The sequence below is a fragment of the Cuculus canorus genome, chromosome 3 (assembly GCF_017976375.1).
Source record: "Cuculus canorus isolate bCucCan1 chromosome 3, bCucCan1.pri, whole genome shotgun sequence".
NCBI classification, from domain to species: Eukaryota; Metazoa; Chordata; class Aves; order Cuculiformes; family Cuculidae; genus Cuculus; species Cuculus canorus.
In genome coordinates, this window is record NC_071403.1 from 118,649,690 (window position 1) to 118,668,806 (window position 19,117).

The 19,117-nt window shown below is 38.8% G+C and overlaps 1 protein-coding gene across 4 annotated transcripts in view; it reads right to left on the reverse strand.

Moving 5' to 3' along the window:
• ATAD2B (ATPase family AAA domain containing 2B) overlaps positions 1–19,117 on the reverse strand; it is an 85,423-nt gene that overhangs the window by 30,260 nt on the left and 36,046 nt on the right. For 3 of the 4 annotated variants that reach the window (XM_054062156.1, XM_054062154.1, XM_054062152.1), the window contains exons 15-21: positions 18,130–18,220; positions 11,661–11,972; positions 6,510–6,642; positions 4,504–4,690; positions 3,660–3,845; positions 2,867–3,002; positions 2,363–2,559 (exon numbers count right to left, since the gene is read on the reverse strand). In XM_054062156.1, the coding sequence (XP_053918131.1) occupies positions 2,363–2,559; positions 2,867–3,002; positions 3,660–3,845; positions 4,504–4,690; positions 6,510–6,642; positions 11,661–11,972; positions 18,130–18,220 (1,242 nt within the window). The remainder of the gene's footprint in view (positions 1–2,362; positions 2,560–2,866; positions 3,003–3,659; positions 3,846–4,503; positions 4,691–6,509; positions 6,643–11,660; positions 11,973–18,129; positions 18,221–19,117) is intronic. The other variant, XM_054062155.1, reaches the window with a different exon arrangement.

Below are 19,117 nucleotides of genomic sequence, written 5' to 3' on the forward strand. Positions count from 1 at the left end.
GACAGAAGAACAGTCTAAAGAGCAAGTCTTGTGTCAGAGTTTACAGGTTACTATGACCCTAACTTGTAACTGGAGATTTAACATCCACTAGGGTACACTAAAAAGTATTTAATGCACTTAATGGTACCATAAGGGGCTCAAGCTTGATAGTCAAATGCATCAACACAGCTGCTGTAACAAAGTTCAGCATAGAAAATCGATGAATTTGTTATTTACTTCAAGGAAAAAAAAAACTATTCATGAATGTTTCAATGTGATTAAGATTACAATTAATTAAAAACACTGTCAGCTTCAGAAACAGTATTACAATATTGTGTTTTTACTTTTGAAATCGCCCACATACGACAGTGGCTGCCAAAATACTGAAGAGTTAAATACATATTCGCATCAAGCCATAAAGCTCTTTAAGAGCTGTTTTTTTTAATAAAGTATCTGTAGAGATTCCAACAAAAATATATTACAGCATAATGTTAATGCATTACTTAGGTGATAGACTGCTGTCCACTGAATTCCTTAAGCAGACACATTCAAATTTATAATGAAAACACTGAAATGGCAGATATTTTCCTTCTGTCTCCCTCTAAGGAAACATAATAATTGGTTTAGTGATCAGAAAGCCAAGCCACAGGCTTCCTTTTCTTGTTAGGATGTCATCAGAAGGGATCTTCACTGGAAATTGTAAACATTGTTGCTGAATTAGTCAGGAAGATTCCTGACTTATCCCATAGCAGCATTCTCTGTAATGCAAGCAGGAATGGAACAAACTTAACACATTTTCTACGAAAGCCAAGCAGACAGGCTTTGGAGAAAAGGAAAGGATAGTCTTGTGCTTAAGTTCACGAGGCGGGACAAAAAGGCTTACATCTGCTTTCTAGTGCTGCACATTAGCAGGGTTTTTCATAGAATCCTAGAATGGTTTGGGTTGGAAGGGAACTTAAAGCCCATCCAGCTCCACCCTCTGCCATGGGGAGGGACACCTCCCACTATCCCAGGCTGCTCCAAGGCTCCATCCAACCTGGCCTGGAACACCTCCAGGGATGGGGCAGCCACAGCTTCCCTGGGCCACCTGGGCCAGTGTCTCACTACTGCCATAGTGAAGAAATTCTTCCTAATGTCCAGCCTAAATCTGCCCCTCTCCAGCTTGTACCCGTTCCCCCTCGTCCTATCCCCACAAGCCTTTGTGAATATCCCCTCTACAGCTTTCCTGTAGGCCCCCTTCAGGTACTGGAAGGTCACTAGAAGATCTCTTTTTGGCAAGACTTTAAGAAATTTACATTTAGATTCTCTCCATCTACAAAACAAGGACCATAATCTGTTCTTTCTTTATATGCTCTTTAGACCATAAGTTCTTTGGCGAAAGCAACTGCCTTTACTATGAGTATGAAGAGTTTCCTACAATAATGGACAAATAATAAAAATCAATAAAGTAATAAAAATAATAATAACAAAAATCAAACAAAGTTACTGTTCAGCCCTTGCTCGCACTGTAAGATGCCACATTAAAGAGCTCTTGGCCGCCTTTCAAAGAGTCAACTACAGAGCCCTGTGGAAAGCTCCAGTTTGGAGAGGACTGCGTGGGCCCCTAAAGGACGCCTGTTCCATCCTGCACAGAATTTACACCGCAAATGTGCTTCTTACAGTGCTGTACATTTTACATCCCATATTCATCTGAATGTCTTCCAGAAGAGATGCTTCTCTTCAGAAGCAATTAAGCATTATTTTTAATTGGCAAGCCTGCTGAGCTTGCAATGGGGCAGCATCTGAGCTCAAAGTCAGACCAAACACAATCCTTTTCATATAGCGGCACCTGAAAATAGATTCACGGATAGAACTGTCTCATCAGTTAGGTGTTCACACTCCATAATGGACCAGTTAATGCCTTATAATGGGCTACCGTCTGTGATTAATGGCATCCGCAAGCATTACTGCTGAAATTATTCAACAACACTATTAATGCTAACTACATCACAGAACACTGATCACTTTCCCCAATATTATCACATCTATGATTACCACGTTGTAAAAGCTTTTATTAAAGAATTATATCTACGGTTTCAAATACTTAAAGAGTACTGGTAGCAAGAGGAGCGAAGGCATTTTCAAATGCTGATTTCAGGTATAAAACTGACAGGAATGCACAAGTTTTTTTGATAGATCCCCGGCGTAGCCAAAGGACACGCTCCTTGCGTCACAGCTGATGAGGCTGTGACTATCTCATCAGCTAAAAATCAGCATTTTACACTGGAAAGATCATGGATCAAACATCCATTTCTCTTATTAACTTATCCATTTCCTTTTTTAAAATTTCGATTCTTTTTCTACTAGTTTCAACTTCATTGTTTGCACATTACTGAAACAAGACCTCTTCAATATCCACCGGTTTGCTGAAGATGCTAAAGCGCTTGTCTGTGGCCAGCCTCTTGGTAACATCCCTGAGAAACAACCGCAGCTCTCTCAATGTGTTCTCTTCCTGGTCCTCCATTCGCTGTTTTTCCGCTTCCGACAGCTCACGGGCTGGACATGGCAGTGCAAGAGGAAGAACTTCCAGAGCACGAAGAGCTAGGGAAAAAAACAAGAAGTCAGACAATGGAAATATGAACAACGCTTGGCCTTTAGGATTAGGCCACTCCAAATTTCTTTATGTATTGAATCTACCTCATCAATCCAACTCTCAGTGCATTCTTAACCCCACAGCTCTCCAATTTCCAAAACTGATAACTGTAAAGCATGGAATTTATTCCGGGCATTGATTAACACTGTCAATATTAATTAGACTAACTGACATTTGCCCACACCTTTGGAAAAACGAAAATATCACAAAACATTCAGATCCCATTATTATTGGTTTTACTGTAACTTAGTTTACCAGCCTGTTTCCTTCTTGGTGGGGGCATCGCTGCCTCATCAAGAATTAACCCTTTGAAAAATCGCAATCTGTCTTCTTTGCTTGGTCTTTGAATATAAAAAACCTCTTCATACTGGATTCTGAAAATACATTTCACCTGGAAAAAATAAACAACAAACAGCCATATGAAAATTGAGCCCTAACTCAAAACAATACATAATTAATGACCATATTAAAATGCTAGTCATAAACTTTTCACAATTAGCTCCAGGAGAGAAGACAGTAAATTCTACCAAAGCTGTGCACACAGCCTAGGGAAAGCAAATACTTGTAATTCTCACTGAATTTTCTGTATTAAATAAACCTGCGCTATCCCATGATCCTAGCAGTGGCCACCTCTGCAGTCAAAAGACGAGAAAGAGCAGGACATAAAACAAAAATCAAATAAAATGTTGAGGAAAAACACGGGAACTCCCCACCCCCATCCTGAACTTCATAGGCTGCAGAGCTAAAGGTTAGGCTTTTTGACTAAATCCGCATTTAATTACACTAGAGTAATTTGTTGAAATGAACAATTGACAAAATGAACAATTTTGCCTTCTCAGCAAAGTGGCATGGGGATTACGAAAACCAGTAACGTGGATTTACATCCCTCATGAAGAAAATCACAAACATTTAATTAAATTACATTTTCAGTTTGACATATTTCAAATTAAGTTAGAAAACCAGTGTAAAACAGAATGTTTTTACAGGACTAAACCATTCTGAAGAGCACACACTTCCCTACCAACGTCTCCTTCCACAATAAACTTACCTCTTCGGGCAATTCGCTATACATGGACTCAGAGGTAGACAGTAGAAATATAGGGGAGAAAGATGGTATATCTCGCAGCAAAGTTAGGAAAGTGGCTCTCACAGTTTCACTGACAGCTTCCCACCAGTCACCAATATGAGGCATGTAAACAATACTTGGTACTGTTCTTCGAGCTTCACGAAAGATCTAATTAAAAGAAACAGTGGCATTTAAATGAAGAAACTAGTTAGTAACACTTATGAGTAATAAAATTCTTTTGGAATAGGAAATGACTCAAGTTTGCAGCATTTAATATACAAATGTTCCAGTAAAATAAAATTATCTAATGACAAAGGCTTTCCAATCAACATTTGTGACTGTTAGCTCTATAATTCAATTACTTTACCTCAACGTGCTACGGAGACCACAAAATAACAACTTGCCATACATGTTTTAAAAACTTGATAAGATTGAACAACCAAGATAAAAAGTAAACTATTTGCAATCCATGCAAAATCCACCACAAACTGTTCTGAAACCTGAAACATTTAAAACTAAGTAACTGAACCTAGAACCACAGGACACTGATTTAAATACAAGTTAATAAAACGAAAATCAGGCATCAAATAACCAGATTCAGCTTACTTGACATTAGGGCAAGTTAAAAACGTAATTACTCTCGCTAGTCAGCGGACAGATCTCAATCATCCTCTAGAGATCCCTTTCTTTTAAACGTGGAAACAGAAGGAGCCTATGAAAACCTGGCTTTTGAGTTCCATTCCAGTCAGTGGCCTTTACATCAACGTAACTAATCCTGTTCCAAAATTACATCATTTACTCATTGTAAGAGGATCTGAAGCGTCACCTGTGCACACGATTCTTCAGGCGTTTTGGCACTGACTGAATAAAGTGCTGGCAGATCTAGCCGGTGTACAGCGAATTTTTCAAGAGTGTGCAATAGTGCTGGAGCAAGGTGCGAAGTCTGACCCGAACCTCTCTCTCCAGATAGCAGTAATCTTGGTCTGTAAGAGTTTGGCTGGTGATAAGCTGACCTGCAAGAGAATTAACAATTCACATGCCAATCTTATCAGTGGATGGATTCTAAAATATCTTATGTCCATCCAAAGACTTTCAGTAATGAGTAACAGATTCCTACTGTAGCCTAAAAAGACTAAACTAACTCCAATGTACTTCAACAGTACTCCAAGTCTCAAACAACTCCCAGCTTTGTCCATTCTTTGATGTCACAACAATTTAACTCATCTGTGCAAAGCTAAACACATATTAAATTAATGAAAATGTGGATTATAACCAGTTTATTTAAAATCAATTCCTTGATCATATAAAAAGACCTTAAAGTGCTACCCAAGTGTCCAAGAACCACCGAAAATTTCAATATTTCATTTATTTTAGAAATGGGACCTGAAGTAGGAATGAACAAAACCAGATTTAATATTCATCTCCTATTCCAGCATATTCATACACCTCCACTCAGTAAATTCCCAGACAGAAGAAATATTTTAAAGGAAAAGCTGCAAAGATAAATTTTTTGGTATGATTTGGTTTTATTGTTAAGAAGAAATCCTACTTAGTCTATTTAAGGACTTTTGGGGTTTTGTGTTCATTTTTTGGGGCTGTTTTTGGCCTCTTTTGGGGATGAGTGAAACATGAAGAGAGGAGCATTAGATTCTTCCATTAAAGGTCTCTTCCATTTATAGAGAACTGATTATTAAACAAAAAAAGTTTTTCAGCTAATATGCATTTTCTCTCATTAAGGTATTTTTACTTGCACACCAAGTAAGTCGGGTAGTGAAACAAGACTGGACAGTTTCATTTCAGGTTAAATATTTTGTAACAGCTAGAACCATTGCTGACCTTTGGCTTTTCAGTTCTGGTGGTGGAGGTTACACACACAGACAGCAATCAAAAATGCTCGAAAAAATAAGATTGCAAGAGGCTTACATACTTTATAAAAATAAACATACTCCCCAAGATGATTTTATTTAGGCACAATTCCACTCAGACACAAACCCTTGTTTTGGCCTGCAGTTCCCCTCCTGCCCTCATAACAAAAGCTTAAATTTGGCATTAAAACACATGACTGTGTACCTCAAACTACTTGAATTGAATTTCTTATTTTTAAGCTTAATTTTCTATATATGCTCTTCTGGCATCACTTTTTAGCACAAAAATTTTAGCAGTTTTCCACAAGATGGCTCTCCTAAACAGTTCTACAACTGAACAGGTTTCCTAACCTCACCTTATGTAGCAAACTTCCTGCAGAACCCATCACACAAACTAGCCAAAACTATTCTTCACCCAATATGCAGAAATGTCAGTTTATTATTGTTAATTACTGTAGCGAGGCCAATTCATACAGGAGAGACTTACCCAAATTTCACACACTATATAATTTCCCATTTTCTCTGAAACTTTCCATTAAAAACAATGAAAAATGATGTCAGAAATGCTGAATGCATTAATTATCCAATGCATCCAAACAGCTGCATGCACTGAAGGTCCACAATACTTTTGACAAAAAAAAACAAACAATCCCTCCAAACTGTTCCTACATATCTTTCTTTCCTGTTCTTAATCTTTCAAATCAAAATGACTTGTTACAATCAAGAATTGCTGTTTACATCCTTAACTTCTAAGCTACACCCATCTGCTACAAAATATTTCTGATTACCTAGGATGTGGCCTTTCCTAAGACCATTCAAATCTCTAAGACTCTTGCTCAAACATTCACATTTCTATTGCAGAACAGAATTGCCACTACAAAGCACAAGATCATCTCTTTCACCCCTCCTTATGTAAGACTTTCATGGTTTTATCTATCTGGTGATGAGCACTTAGAACAACACTCACATAGTAAAATGACGGTAGGGTTTATGTAGAGCAGCTGATGACTGTTTCTTTGGTGATCCTAAGTGACAGCTCGTCTCAAAAATCGATGAAGAATTCTCATCTTCACTATCATCTAATATTAGATTTGGTACATCTGTTCCAAGAAATATATTAATTAGGACCTTATCACTTCCAAGTACATGCACAACAAACAAGACAAGACATCACAATTTCCTTCATGTAAGTTATAACACATTTTCAAATGTAGAAATAAAAATAAGTGTTAAAACTGCCAAAATATCAGAACGCAGAATAATACACACTTATTACTTCCAAGCTCAAAACAAATCAAGTACTGTAGCAGTCTGATCATAATTACATTTTAGTTATTTTAAACCATCGAGCAGAACAACTTCATGAAGACAACAAATGTTTCGCTTGTTATGAAATGCTTCCTTTTGTTCTATTCCGCAGCTAGAGGTTTTTCAAGGATAAAGTTATAAATGTAATTCCCCAGACTGTATGGAATTTTGTAGCTATTTATTTGCTCCAAGTGCCCACATTTTTACAGGTACACTTCCTCCAAAATTATTCTCAGCATGACTACCTTGATAACATAAGATTATGAAGAACTGTTTTCCACTCTCTGATAATCTGTCATAGAATACCAAATTACTTTTTACCCAAATCTATTTGATCCATTCCATGCCCATATACTACACCTTAATCTATTTTCGTAGAATCCCAGAATGCCAGGTTGGGGGGGACCTCAAGGCTATCACCTGGTCCAACCTTTCTAGGAGATAGCTTAAACGAGATGGCCCAGCACCCTGCCAAGCTGAGCCTTAGAATGTCCAGTGTAGAGGAATCCACCAATTCCCCAGGGAGGTTATTCCAATGTTTAACTGTTCTCATGGTGAAAAAAATTCTGCTGGAATACAATCGGAATCTCTCCAGAAGCCACTTATACCCATTACCTCTTTTCTTTTCCATTTGACTCCTTGTAAAAAGGGAGTCTCCATCCTCTTGGTAGACACCGTTTATGTATCAGTACCACGAAATGAAGTATTTTATCATAGAATCATAGAATGGTTTGGGTTGGAAGTGACCTTAAAGCCCATCCAGTTCCACCCTCTGCCATGGGCAGGGACACTTCCCATTGGCCCAGGCTGCTCAAAGCGCCATCCAACCTGGCCTTGAACACCTCCAAGGAGGCGGCATTCATGACCGGCCAGTCGTCTCACCTCCCTCAGTGTGAAGTATTTCTTCCTAATGTCTAATCTAAATCTTCCCCCTTCCAATTTAAAGCCATTCCCTCTCATCCAGTCACTCCATGCCTTTGGAAAAAGTCCCACCCCAGCTTTCCTGAAGCCCCTTCAGGTGCTGGAATGCTGCTATAATAGTTCCCCAGATCCTTCTCTTCTCTAGGCTGAACAACCCCAACTCTCTCAGCTTTCCTACACAGACATTCAGAGACAAAAAGCTAAGAGACTGATTACATTCCAATGACAGACTGCAGAGACAAACAACTGCAAAACAATACAAATATGGCATTAAACCAAAATAACCAGTTGCCAGTTGAAAATCAGATGCAGCTAAATTAGCTACAGAGCTGCAGTGGGATTGAGAGAAGACTGCTGCGATTTGATAATGGGAAATAAACTGCTACAAGATCTTTACTTGCCCCAGGAAAGGAGTTTAGTTGATGTTACCCTAAGCCAGCTACTCATTCTCATTCCCGTGGAGAAATCAATCTGCAACGATGGGATGATAATGGTCATAGCCACTCAGCTGCCTGGAAAGAACAGTGCAGAGGTCTGTTCTGTGAAACAAAAGGCTCTGCGATGGATGGCAGCACTTCTGTGAGTAGCTCAGAGTCACTGCAGCACACATTGCTGTGGAGGGCAATCACCAGACATCCTAACAGCAGCTTGAGCTGGCCACAGCCGCTTAGAAAAATGGGCTGCTGTGAAAGGAAAGTATGGAATACAGAAAGATCCAAGTGTTATTCTAAATATACAACCCACTACACAACTGGCTCGATTTATATATGAAGTCATGGCACAGGTTCTGCTCCACTGGTGAAACCACCACTATGGAACAAAAGAATCAACTTCAAGGTCGTGTTAAGCATCAATAGAAACATCAAACAAGGATTATGCATCTAAACAGACAGTCTCAGTAAGAACTGTTTAGAGAAACAAAGGTTCCAAGAGCTGTGAGATATGAGAAATTGGATTTTAAATAGGTTGGGCAGGAATAATATTCTGCTGGTATAGGATGAGGACGCGACACGTCCTTTGGTAAGGCATGATGCCATCAGACACCTGACAATCGTTCCTCAGGGGGCAAAGATAAAAAAGGCTTGTTGACCCCAACCAGTGGCTGAAAATTAGTCCATAGGAAGAAAAAGCAGGTCAGAAACTGCTGGACATTTAGCCCTGGCCAAGGCAGAGGCCTTCAAATCAGCTGGCCATAGGTCTCCTAACTCTTGGCTCATTGCAGTCCTTAAAGAATCAGAATTTTTGCTACAGAAAATGTAAATCCATAGAATCTGTTCTGTGCTCACACACTGGACATTGCTTTCACTTCATAAAATACGTAATTACTTAAAAAGGTGGCCCATCTTTTAATCCCAAGTATCAAGCCTCTCTGACATCCTTTGCTTGAGCATCTGAGTTACACGGAATCGGAATCACTAGTGAACTGCAAAGACCTGATGAAAATGAGATTTGCAGATTGTACGCACATCAGTAAGCACCTGCCGTACACCCAGCTCTGAACTCAAGAGAAACTGAAGCCCTAGTAAGTAATCTCTATAGACATAAAAATCATTGTACGTGAAAGTGGATTTTGCTGCTTTTAACACAGACTAAGCTGCTTATTCAGTATTTTCTTGAGTTTAAGAGGTTAAAAAAAAAATAACATACAGAGGGAAGTTTAAAAGAAATCTTAGTTCTTATATTCTTCTATAAGTTCTAACTTCTTATACCTTCAAAATCAATTAATTGCAAACATTTAACAGTAGCCATAGCAGTAGAATTACCTAGTAAACTATTTAACCTAACAGATGCTTCCAAACTCACTTTGTTGGCAATAACAAGCAGAAATAAACAGGAATGTAAAGAATAAAGGTCAAGTTGGATGAGGCTCTGAGCAATCCAATCTAGTTAAAAACTCTCTTGCTCCTGCAAAGGGGTTGGACTAGACGACCTGTAAAGGTCCCTTCCAACCCAAAGCATTCTGATTCTAGTCTATGAATATAATCAAAAAATATTCTGAACTAGAACTTTACAAAGACAACGACGTTTGATTCAATCTTGAACAATAATAACAATGACCAAATTAGGCATTACCAACAGGTTAAAAGTATATGGGGAAACTTAAGCACCTTAAATAACGTTCACTAGGAGAGCCTAATACGATCGAGGGAGCCTAACATGACCTAATTGCAGCTGCAAGCCAGCTCACCCTCCACTACCCACCACCTCATGCTTCCAGGCCCTATCCCGTGCCAATTCCAACACTTATAAAACCTTCAGCTATCCCACAGTCGGCAGAAAATTAACCCGACAAAAAATACATCATTTTTGGATGAGTTTGCTGGCTGTAATGGTTTAATAAAGTGCCCGAGGTACTAAAGTAAGTGTAAGGGACAGAACAAAAATGCACAGCTGGGCTGGAGGCCTTGCAGCAGCCAGCACAAGGATCAGCTTAAGCTGCCTGGGCTGCAGTCTGGAAGCAAGCTCTGGAATAGGAATGAAAAGAAAGGCATGGCTGTTACAGATTTGCTTTACAACTGGGCTATTTTCAAGTTAATCACACACAACCACAAGTACTGTTTACACAACTCTGTGTGTGTATTTGTGTGTGTGTGTGTGTGATCCCAGGTAAGAACAGCAGAAAAGAGTATGCCACAAGAAGTAGTTATCAAAACTAAGATATCTTATTCAACATTTAAATTCCATTAAATGACCAGGGTAACTATTAAAGTACATCTCAAAGAACCCCAGAATCTATTGACTCCCCGCCAGTCAAAACACTCAGTTGCATTCCTTCTTATTCCCCGCTTCCCCAAAGCACTCGCGTTGCTCCCACTGCAGCAGGGTTCTGGCGTGCATCTGACCCCTGAGCGAGTTAACTTTATTCACTAATTTGGCAAAATGCAAACTTGACAAAACAGCAAATAGTTCTGCACTTGCTAAGCGAGCAGAATCAGCTCTGAGGATCAGGAGTGCAATCAGGCCAGTTCAAGGGGAGGGAAGTCTCAAGACTTTCTCCTTAACCAGTAGGTGACCATTATACAAGCCAAGGTATCTCAGAAAACCAGTCTCACGTGCTGAGCTGCCTGCTCCCCACAGCATTCCTTCACAGCCTGTTGCTGCACCACCAGCAAGCAAAGAATTGGGGATGGCTAACTGGCACTCAGGACATGAGCACCAACATCACCAACATTAGGTCCTAACACAATGAGCAACATTATTTCACTATTTTCTTTTGCTCTGCCATCTGATAATGCTCCAATAATAGCAAACACATAACAGATCAATTCCCCCACATGCATTCTATGCTCCTCTTAGTAGATAAATGCTATATAATAATAAGGAAAGATGAGGAAGGGCTCTTTGTCAGGGAGGACAGGGATAGGATGATGGGGAACGGTTTTAAGCTGAAAGAGGGGAAATTTAGATTAAATACCAAGAAGAAATTTTTGACTGTGAGGGTGGTGTGGCCCTGGCCCAGGTTAGCTGTGGCTGCCCCATCCCTGGAGGTGTTCAAGGCCAGGTTGGATGGGGCCTGGAGCAGCCATGGACAGTGAGAGTTGTGCCTACTCACAGCAGGGAGTTGAAACCGGATGATCTTAAAGGTCCCTTCCAACCCAAACCATCCTACAATTCTATGATAAAATTCTATGATTATGTCTCATATTTAAATTGTAAACTACTTGAGATTTCTCCTTTTTTCACATCTTGGTCTATACATGTCAGTTTATTAAATTCCACAGCAATTTTGAATCAGTAAAAATAATTATAAAACATCCAAGCAAACTCTATTTACATACTTACAACACTGAACTAAATACATGCCAGGTTTAAGATCAGCAATACCAGCAAGCCAGCTGAAACATTTCCAAATTAAAACCACGTTTGCAAAAAAACCCAAATGCCGTACCTTCACTTTTGTCACTCTGGCTGAATTCAGCATGAGGAAACACTTTGTGCAAGACCTCAAGAAGGTTGGTGAAGGTACGTTCCAACAGTGGTCTGATCACTGGAGATAACGCATGTCCTGAAGATGACACAGCACGCTGGGAAGCAGGCACAATATTCTGCATTGCATGATAAAAATCCTGTGCACTGAGAACTACTGAAGAAACATCAAGCTGTAGTTTCTGACTGCTCATATAAATCTGGGGATAGCGTCGTCTCAGGGCAATCAAGGCAGCCTCAGTGCAAAGTGCTTTTATGTCAGCTCCACAGTACCCTAGTGCACACAAAAACAAAAACATCATCCATGAAACAGCGCTGCTGTGCTGCGTATCTTTCAAACACGCCTAAAGCTAAAAATGATCAGTCATACTTCGTTGTCAAGGTCCACAAAGCATCTGCCAAAAGGTGTCAGGTGATAATCGAGTGACAATGCTGTCTACCAAGAAATCGTGTACAGGTATATTGAAATACAGTACAAAATGAATTCCACATTGAGGTTAAAACGACCTACGTTTTCACTACATAGTGCACTATCTAACGTATTTTCACCCCGGGGTTATAGGTCTGTCATCGCTTCTTCTTTTTTCCTTATTATTGTCTAAAGTACGCGTACAATTTTAACAGCCCAGCTCCTCTCCTACTTTTTTTACTTTAATATCTCTACATGAATATGTTTTTTTAATAGCAAAGTAATCTTTTTCTACTGGATGAACACCACCGACTTTAAACTTTTACAGACTGAGAAAATGAGCAGTATAAAAGAGAATGTTTCATGAGTGGAAGAGATGAAATCTTTTAAAAATGCATACTGTGGACTCCTGGAAAACGTGAACTTTTATTATCAAGAAAAACGTTTCAGACTTTTAAGACTTTCATAATTTCACTAATATAACTGAGAGAGTAGGAGAACTATTAAAAAGCATTAGGATTTTAATTCATCCAAGCTTCAAAGTATCTACAAGTGGCTACCTGTAATTGCTTAATCATCATTAGTGAAAAACACAATCTGATAATTAGGAAATACTGAGAGACTTAACACTTCTGTGCCTTTTGCAGTACCAACAGTTTGAGGTTTTTCCCCAGAGCTCAAAATTAGATTTCAAATTTTTCCCTATCTCTCAGCAGGAGATGTTAATGCACTGTGGAATTTTGTAGCACTACAGCTCCGGCTTTCAAAAAATGCAAAACATTATTCCAGTGGGAAAACTCTTTTAGAGAATTAAAGCCACAAGAGAAAAACGTGTTGCATTGAGGCGCCGCCACATACAAGGTCACAGTTTTGCAAAGAAATGTTTATAGAAGATAATTAATCAATTCTTTAGTTAAATTATTCTCAATTGCCTTTTAATCAGACTTCCTCCTCCCTGCCAGGTCTTACACCAGTTACAATTTTTCTCTTTTCTTGTGTACTGGTCTTTCAGCAGCATCGAGTCTCAAAACTGAAGCTGCTTTTCTCTTCTCTCTCTTAATCCTCCGACACGCCAGTGCTGCCAGCACACATATTTTGACAGGACCCATACAGCAACAAGGAACAAAGCTGATTCTATATAAAGTGTCGAAAAATAAAGGAAGCAATTAATAGGGAAACAGATGACTTTCCATCCCCACCTTTCAGATATATAAATCTAGGGGATAATAATAAAAGAGATGAACTTTTCAGCTATAAAGATGACTTAAATGGGCTGAGATTTCAAAACCCGAGTTTTTCCAATATACTTGAAAATAATTTTTAAGAAAGCAAAAATCAAACAGATGGAAAATCACCATAAATATCAGATTCCTGCAACTTTGAAACTAAGTCTTCCATTTTTATGAAAAGATTAGTAGCTATAATTGTGCAAATTTGATGAGCAAACACTGGGACTCTTATCTAAAAACTAAGTAGTAACTCACATTTAAAAGTTACCTTGAAATACATACACATGACATTTGAAATCAGTTAAAATACATCCACTATATTAATCACTAAGCAACTAATTATTTTCATCACTAAAGTTGTTTTGTTTTTTACTAACTTCCATCATGAAATCAAACCATGCAGAAGCACAGCATCAACCATGTGAATCCAGTAATTATGCGAGAGAAACAAAATCAAGTTTTTTCCTCTACATTCTGCTTTATTCTTCTAATGTCAGGCATCACATTCCCATTTAAATCGGTCCACTTCTCACCTAACAAGCACAGTGGATTAAACAAAAAATTCTGAGGGGCACTAAACCAAAGCTTAAATCAAAGATGTGCAAGAGATACATAGCACCTCGAATGCCTGTCAGCTTAAGAACTAGTTCAGTATCTTTGTGACAAGATTCAGCAGCTCAGCAGCTATACCCTTCCCAATTTTTCTATTAATAAATGCTGTAATATCACTTTCTAGCAGTCATTTTAATCACTGCTTGTACATCCCCAAAGAATTACAAAATTAGGAAATAATAGCCTGTAGCCTATTTTTAAAATTAAATTCTCAGGTGATCAGATACACAATTAGTCTCCATTTCTACTTTTCATTTCTCAGGAGCAATTACATTTGAAGAGTAAGAATTGGTGTCTCTTTTTGAGGGATTCTCTTGTGCATACTGTACATCCATTTCAGTGACAGGGAAACTGCAAAAATCCTGTATCTTGTGAAACATTAAAGAGCTTTTTATTCCTAAGTAGTAAATGCACAATGACTGAGTGGAAGAAAAACACAAGTCAAGTACTGTCAAAGCAAAATAAAATGTATCATACCAACAGTAAATAAGCTGGATTTATTTTTGCCCAAATAGGCACTAAGATATAAAACCAAGGTTCAATGCATTTTCTTCCATTTTTGAAGCATCTCACAAAGGATGCTCAATTTGGCAAATAACAAACTGTTGGCACACCTTAACTTAGCAAAAAATAAATATTCTTGTCAATAAGCCCATTTTGTTCTGCCCATCACACACTACTAAATGTTTTCGAAGCACAACTTCCAAAGAACAGGACAGCAAACCAGTAGGTTCTCATATAGATTTTCAAAGGGTACGTTTTGATCCCTGAAATTTTAAAGCCATACTTCTACCATGCAGAAATTATGTCCCCTCTAAAATTTCTTCTGCCTAATATCCACACCAAAAACCTACAACAAACTGCTACTGAGTTAGGTCAAACATTTGGGTGAACGATCGTCACTTCTCCCAACTTACGTTTTCAGGAGCTGTAGGGAGCTGCAAATGGACAGCAGGGAAAGGGAGTTTCCCTTAAATCCCTTTCATGCGCCTAACTCAGCATGAAGAAATGAAAAATATTAACTATTTTTTTAAAAGAAATTGTGAAAAACATGAACATTAATACCAAAACTTGTCCCTCCATCATTATATTAGGATGGGAAGGTAACACAGAAGTTGTAGCTGCCTCATCCCTGGAGGTGTTCCAGGCCAGGTTGGACGGGGCTTTGAGCAGCCTGATCCAGTGGGAGGAGTCCCTGCCCATGGCAGGCGGTTGGAACTGGAGGACTTTTAAGGTCACTTCCAACCCAAACCATTCTGTGATTCTGTATCATTTTGCCACAAAATACTCCTGCAATAATAAGCAGTGTAGTATATTTTGAACAAAAATCTTGAGCATGATGATTTGCTTCTTTACAATTCTATCTAACATTATTTAAATAACCTTTATTCTGTTGTATAAAGATGCCTCGGCAACATGACAGATGGAGGAATTCACACTTTCTCCCTTGCTAATATGTTTCATTTCCTACAAGACTGAGTTAATAGGTAACAGTCTCTCTACCTACAGAAAGTCGTCATTCAGAACAATGAAGGACAAGAGATAAGAACAGACTTCTAACATTCAGGATAGCTAGGGCCCATCTCCAGTACACATTTCTATGGAGAAAAAGCATAATAATTATTTGTGTTTATTGGAGGTACAAAAAGGACATCAGTGTGTGGTTTTCCGAGCAATTTCAGGCTCTCCCCAAGCTGCTTCGCTTTGTCTCACACACCTTGCAGTCATGCAGCCACATTCAGAGAAGTGGGTTCTTTAATTCTCACATACATAGATATCTAAAAGGTATGTATTCCATAACACCTGGGACAAAAAACAACCCTCAGGAAATAACCTATTTTTTTTTTTTGCAAGTCCTGGGGCTTTTTCCTTCTAATTTCCTTATAATTACACCCCTGGATCTCAAAAAGTTCCAAGTCGCACATACACCTGCTTCCCCAAAGTCATTTACTTTGGTAGTGTTTCAGCAGTTTTCTTCATTAGGATCCATATGCTCGTAGTTAAGCGTTGCCAAGTTTGCTGAACTGGAGAGAGGAATAAACCATGCTGTGCGAAAAGCCTGTTGAGTCCAGGCAGCTTTTACTTTCCGCTTTGTTTGTTAGTATTTAAAGAGAAACTGCACGCAAGAAGAAACAGCAGACCAGGATACGCTGGGTCAATATGCCAAGTGCGCCAATGAGTCCAGTTTGCAACAGCCACAAAGAATCTGGAAAGTCTGTTTAAAGGATTAGTTGCTGCAGATTTCACTTAGAGAAATGACGAGGCAATCTCAAGACGAAGAAGATAAACAAGCCTAACTTCAGCTGTTTTAAAAAGTCCTCGAACAGTCAAAAGGTCTTAATCTTGGATATATGGAAACATTTAAATTCCAAGACACAGAATGGAGACAACCAGGTGCACAACAGTTGGAGAGTTAGGAAAGCCGAAGAAGACAGAAAAGGGTACTTGGTACTTTTCCACAGAACTGACAGGTTTTACTGAGCACAAAGAACATCTTCAAATCAAACCTACCAACAGCTTTCCCCTATGGTCTGCAATTTTAAAACATAGAATTGTGTTCTCAACGCAAAAATAAGGTGATTTTTCAAAGAAACAAATGGGGTTTATCCCTTCTATTCCCCTTCTCTCCCACTGAGCAGCATCAAGTCTTTGCACAAATCAAGCAGAATTTACTTGAAATGGGTTTGGCACATGCTGTCTTATACCCGGCAAAGCTTAAACTGGAGTGTGCTGGATAGTTATCTTTTCTCCTCACCAGAAGATGTTGAGGTCTTTGTGCATCAAAAGCGGACGGATGCTGCTGCGATGACAGATGTCCCTGTGGATGAAGAGGATAATTCGGATGCACTGTAGCTGACTGAATGGACTAACACTCGATTTAAAGTTCTGAGTTCTCTGATGATGGACTCCAATGCACAAATATTTGGGACCGTCCTTGTTCTGAGAACTTCAATCCTTGTCCAAGCAGGTGACTGACACAGGATGTATCTTTGCATGACAAATTGTTGAGAAGAGATTGTGGTGTGTGCTTTAGAGTCATTTCCTCTGTTAAATTCACTACAAAAGTATTTGTGCTTATTTCTGATTAGTTCTAAGCAGCAGGTTTATCTTGAACAACCATCCTCCATTCAGTACAGCAGGTCTTTGGGCGCTCCAAAGGCATATTTAACGTATTCATGGCATGGTGCTTTTCCCTCCCTGCCTATAGCTACGCTTTGAGGTTGTTCTGTGCTAGCAATCTGGAAAAAAAATTCATCTTTAGAAAGGCTAGTTAGTTTGTTGGATTTCTGTCAGAGGAGAGCATGCCAGTCAGTAAAAACAAAACAAAACAAAACAAAACAACCACACAAGTACTGATTTTTTTTTTCCCTCCACAAGTTGAGGCTCTGGAGCGTGTCCAGAGAAAAGCAACGAAGCTGGGGAAGGGGCTGGAGAACAAGTCTTACGAGGAGCGGCTGAGGGAATTGGGGTTGTTTAGCCTGGAGAAGAGAAAGCTGAGGGGAGATCTCATCACTGTCTATAACTACCTGAAAAGAGGTCATGGAGAAGAGGGTGCGGGTCTCTTCTCCCGATTGACAGGTGATAGGACAAGGGAATGGCCTCAAGCTGCTCCAGGACAGGTTCAGATTGGACATTAGGAACAAATTTTTCACCAGAAGAGTCATCAGGCCCTGGCAGAGGCTGCCCAGGGAGGTGGTGGAGTCCCCGTCCCTGGAGGTATTTAACAGACGGGTAGACGAGGTACTTAAGGATATGGTTTAGTGGCAGACAGGAATGGTTGGACTCAATGATCTCAGAAGTCTTTTCCAGCCTGGTGATTCTATGATTCTAAGTAGACAGAGGGAAAAAACAAGTTTCCCTATCTCTTCTGCATTAATGGGAAGTCTACCTGAAGATTCCAATTCCTCCTTCATTTCGCTTCTCTTTGAGGGTATGCATCCTATATAACGACAGTGATGTTATGGAAAGGAAACATGACTGTATTTTCAAATGACTACTAGCTACTCCTTTTGTGTTTTAGTAAGACGGAAGCATATTTTGTTATTACACAAGAAAAGCATGTTGTTGAAAGTACACAAAGGCAAAAATAATAAAATATCCTGATACATTTAACATACTTTCAAAGTTTTACACAGAAGAGGAAGCATCTATAGTAGAAGTACTAACATGGTAACACTCACCAACACATTTTTCAGCTAGTTCTCCTAAGAAAGTATCTGACAGTTTGGGGTTCCAATCCCTGGTATGAATTTGTAAAATGTGCTTTCGTGCCTGATTTACAAAAAAAAAAATTAATTAAAAACAGGGAAAAAAAATTAAAAAAAAAACACATCAAAATTAGCAAGCCAAATCCATGTCATAATATTTTCGACAGAAGTATTAATTATTCATGTGGATATCGTTAATTTACCTGCTTTGACATGTCATTGAGATGCATAAAAGAGAACTTAGCAGTCAAGTCTAAGAGCAAAGATTTTCCCTTCTTTTTTAATTTCATATAAGCAGTATTTTTTCCTTACACCAGTTACACATTTTAATTGCTGTTTAATCAACATGAACTGATCAAAATCCATGTTCTAGTAGAATTATCATAGTTTTATAATTTAATTTAATTGCTGCACCTACAATTAACAGCTTCTACTGTCAAATGCCTCTCCAGTTAATTTATTGCTAAGCAGCATAGTACGTACACTTCAACTCAAAACTATTTCATTTTAAAATTTTATAGAATCCAAATACAACCATTCATATGCAAAGTAAATTTAGTCTTTGGTAAAAATTCATGAGGTATTACCGCTGAGTTTACAGAAGTCTAGAACAAGGAACCGAACTGTTCCTGTTGCCAATACCATACATCAGGCTTTGCATGGTTTATGTGCTTAGCACTTTACATGATAACAGAACTGTCTTCTCTTACTACAACTTCCACAACCCCAGTAGCTAGGGCTTATCATATAGATCTACATAAAACCACAGTTTTTAGATAAGCAATTCAGTTTAATGCGAACAATTTTATGTCTCTGTTTAGTTTTAACAACATTCTAAAGATTGGAAGTTCAGTACAACTTTATGCATACTGTCCATGTGTTATTACTAACGACGTATTCCTAAAATCAAACGTTCTTACGCGTAAAAATGCATATTGTTATTTCACAAGCTCGGCTGTCA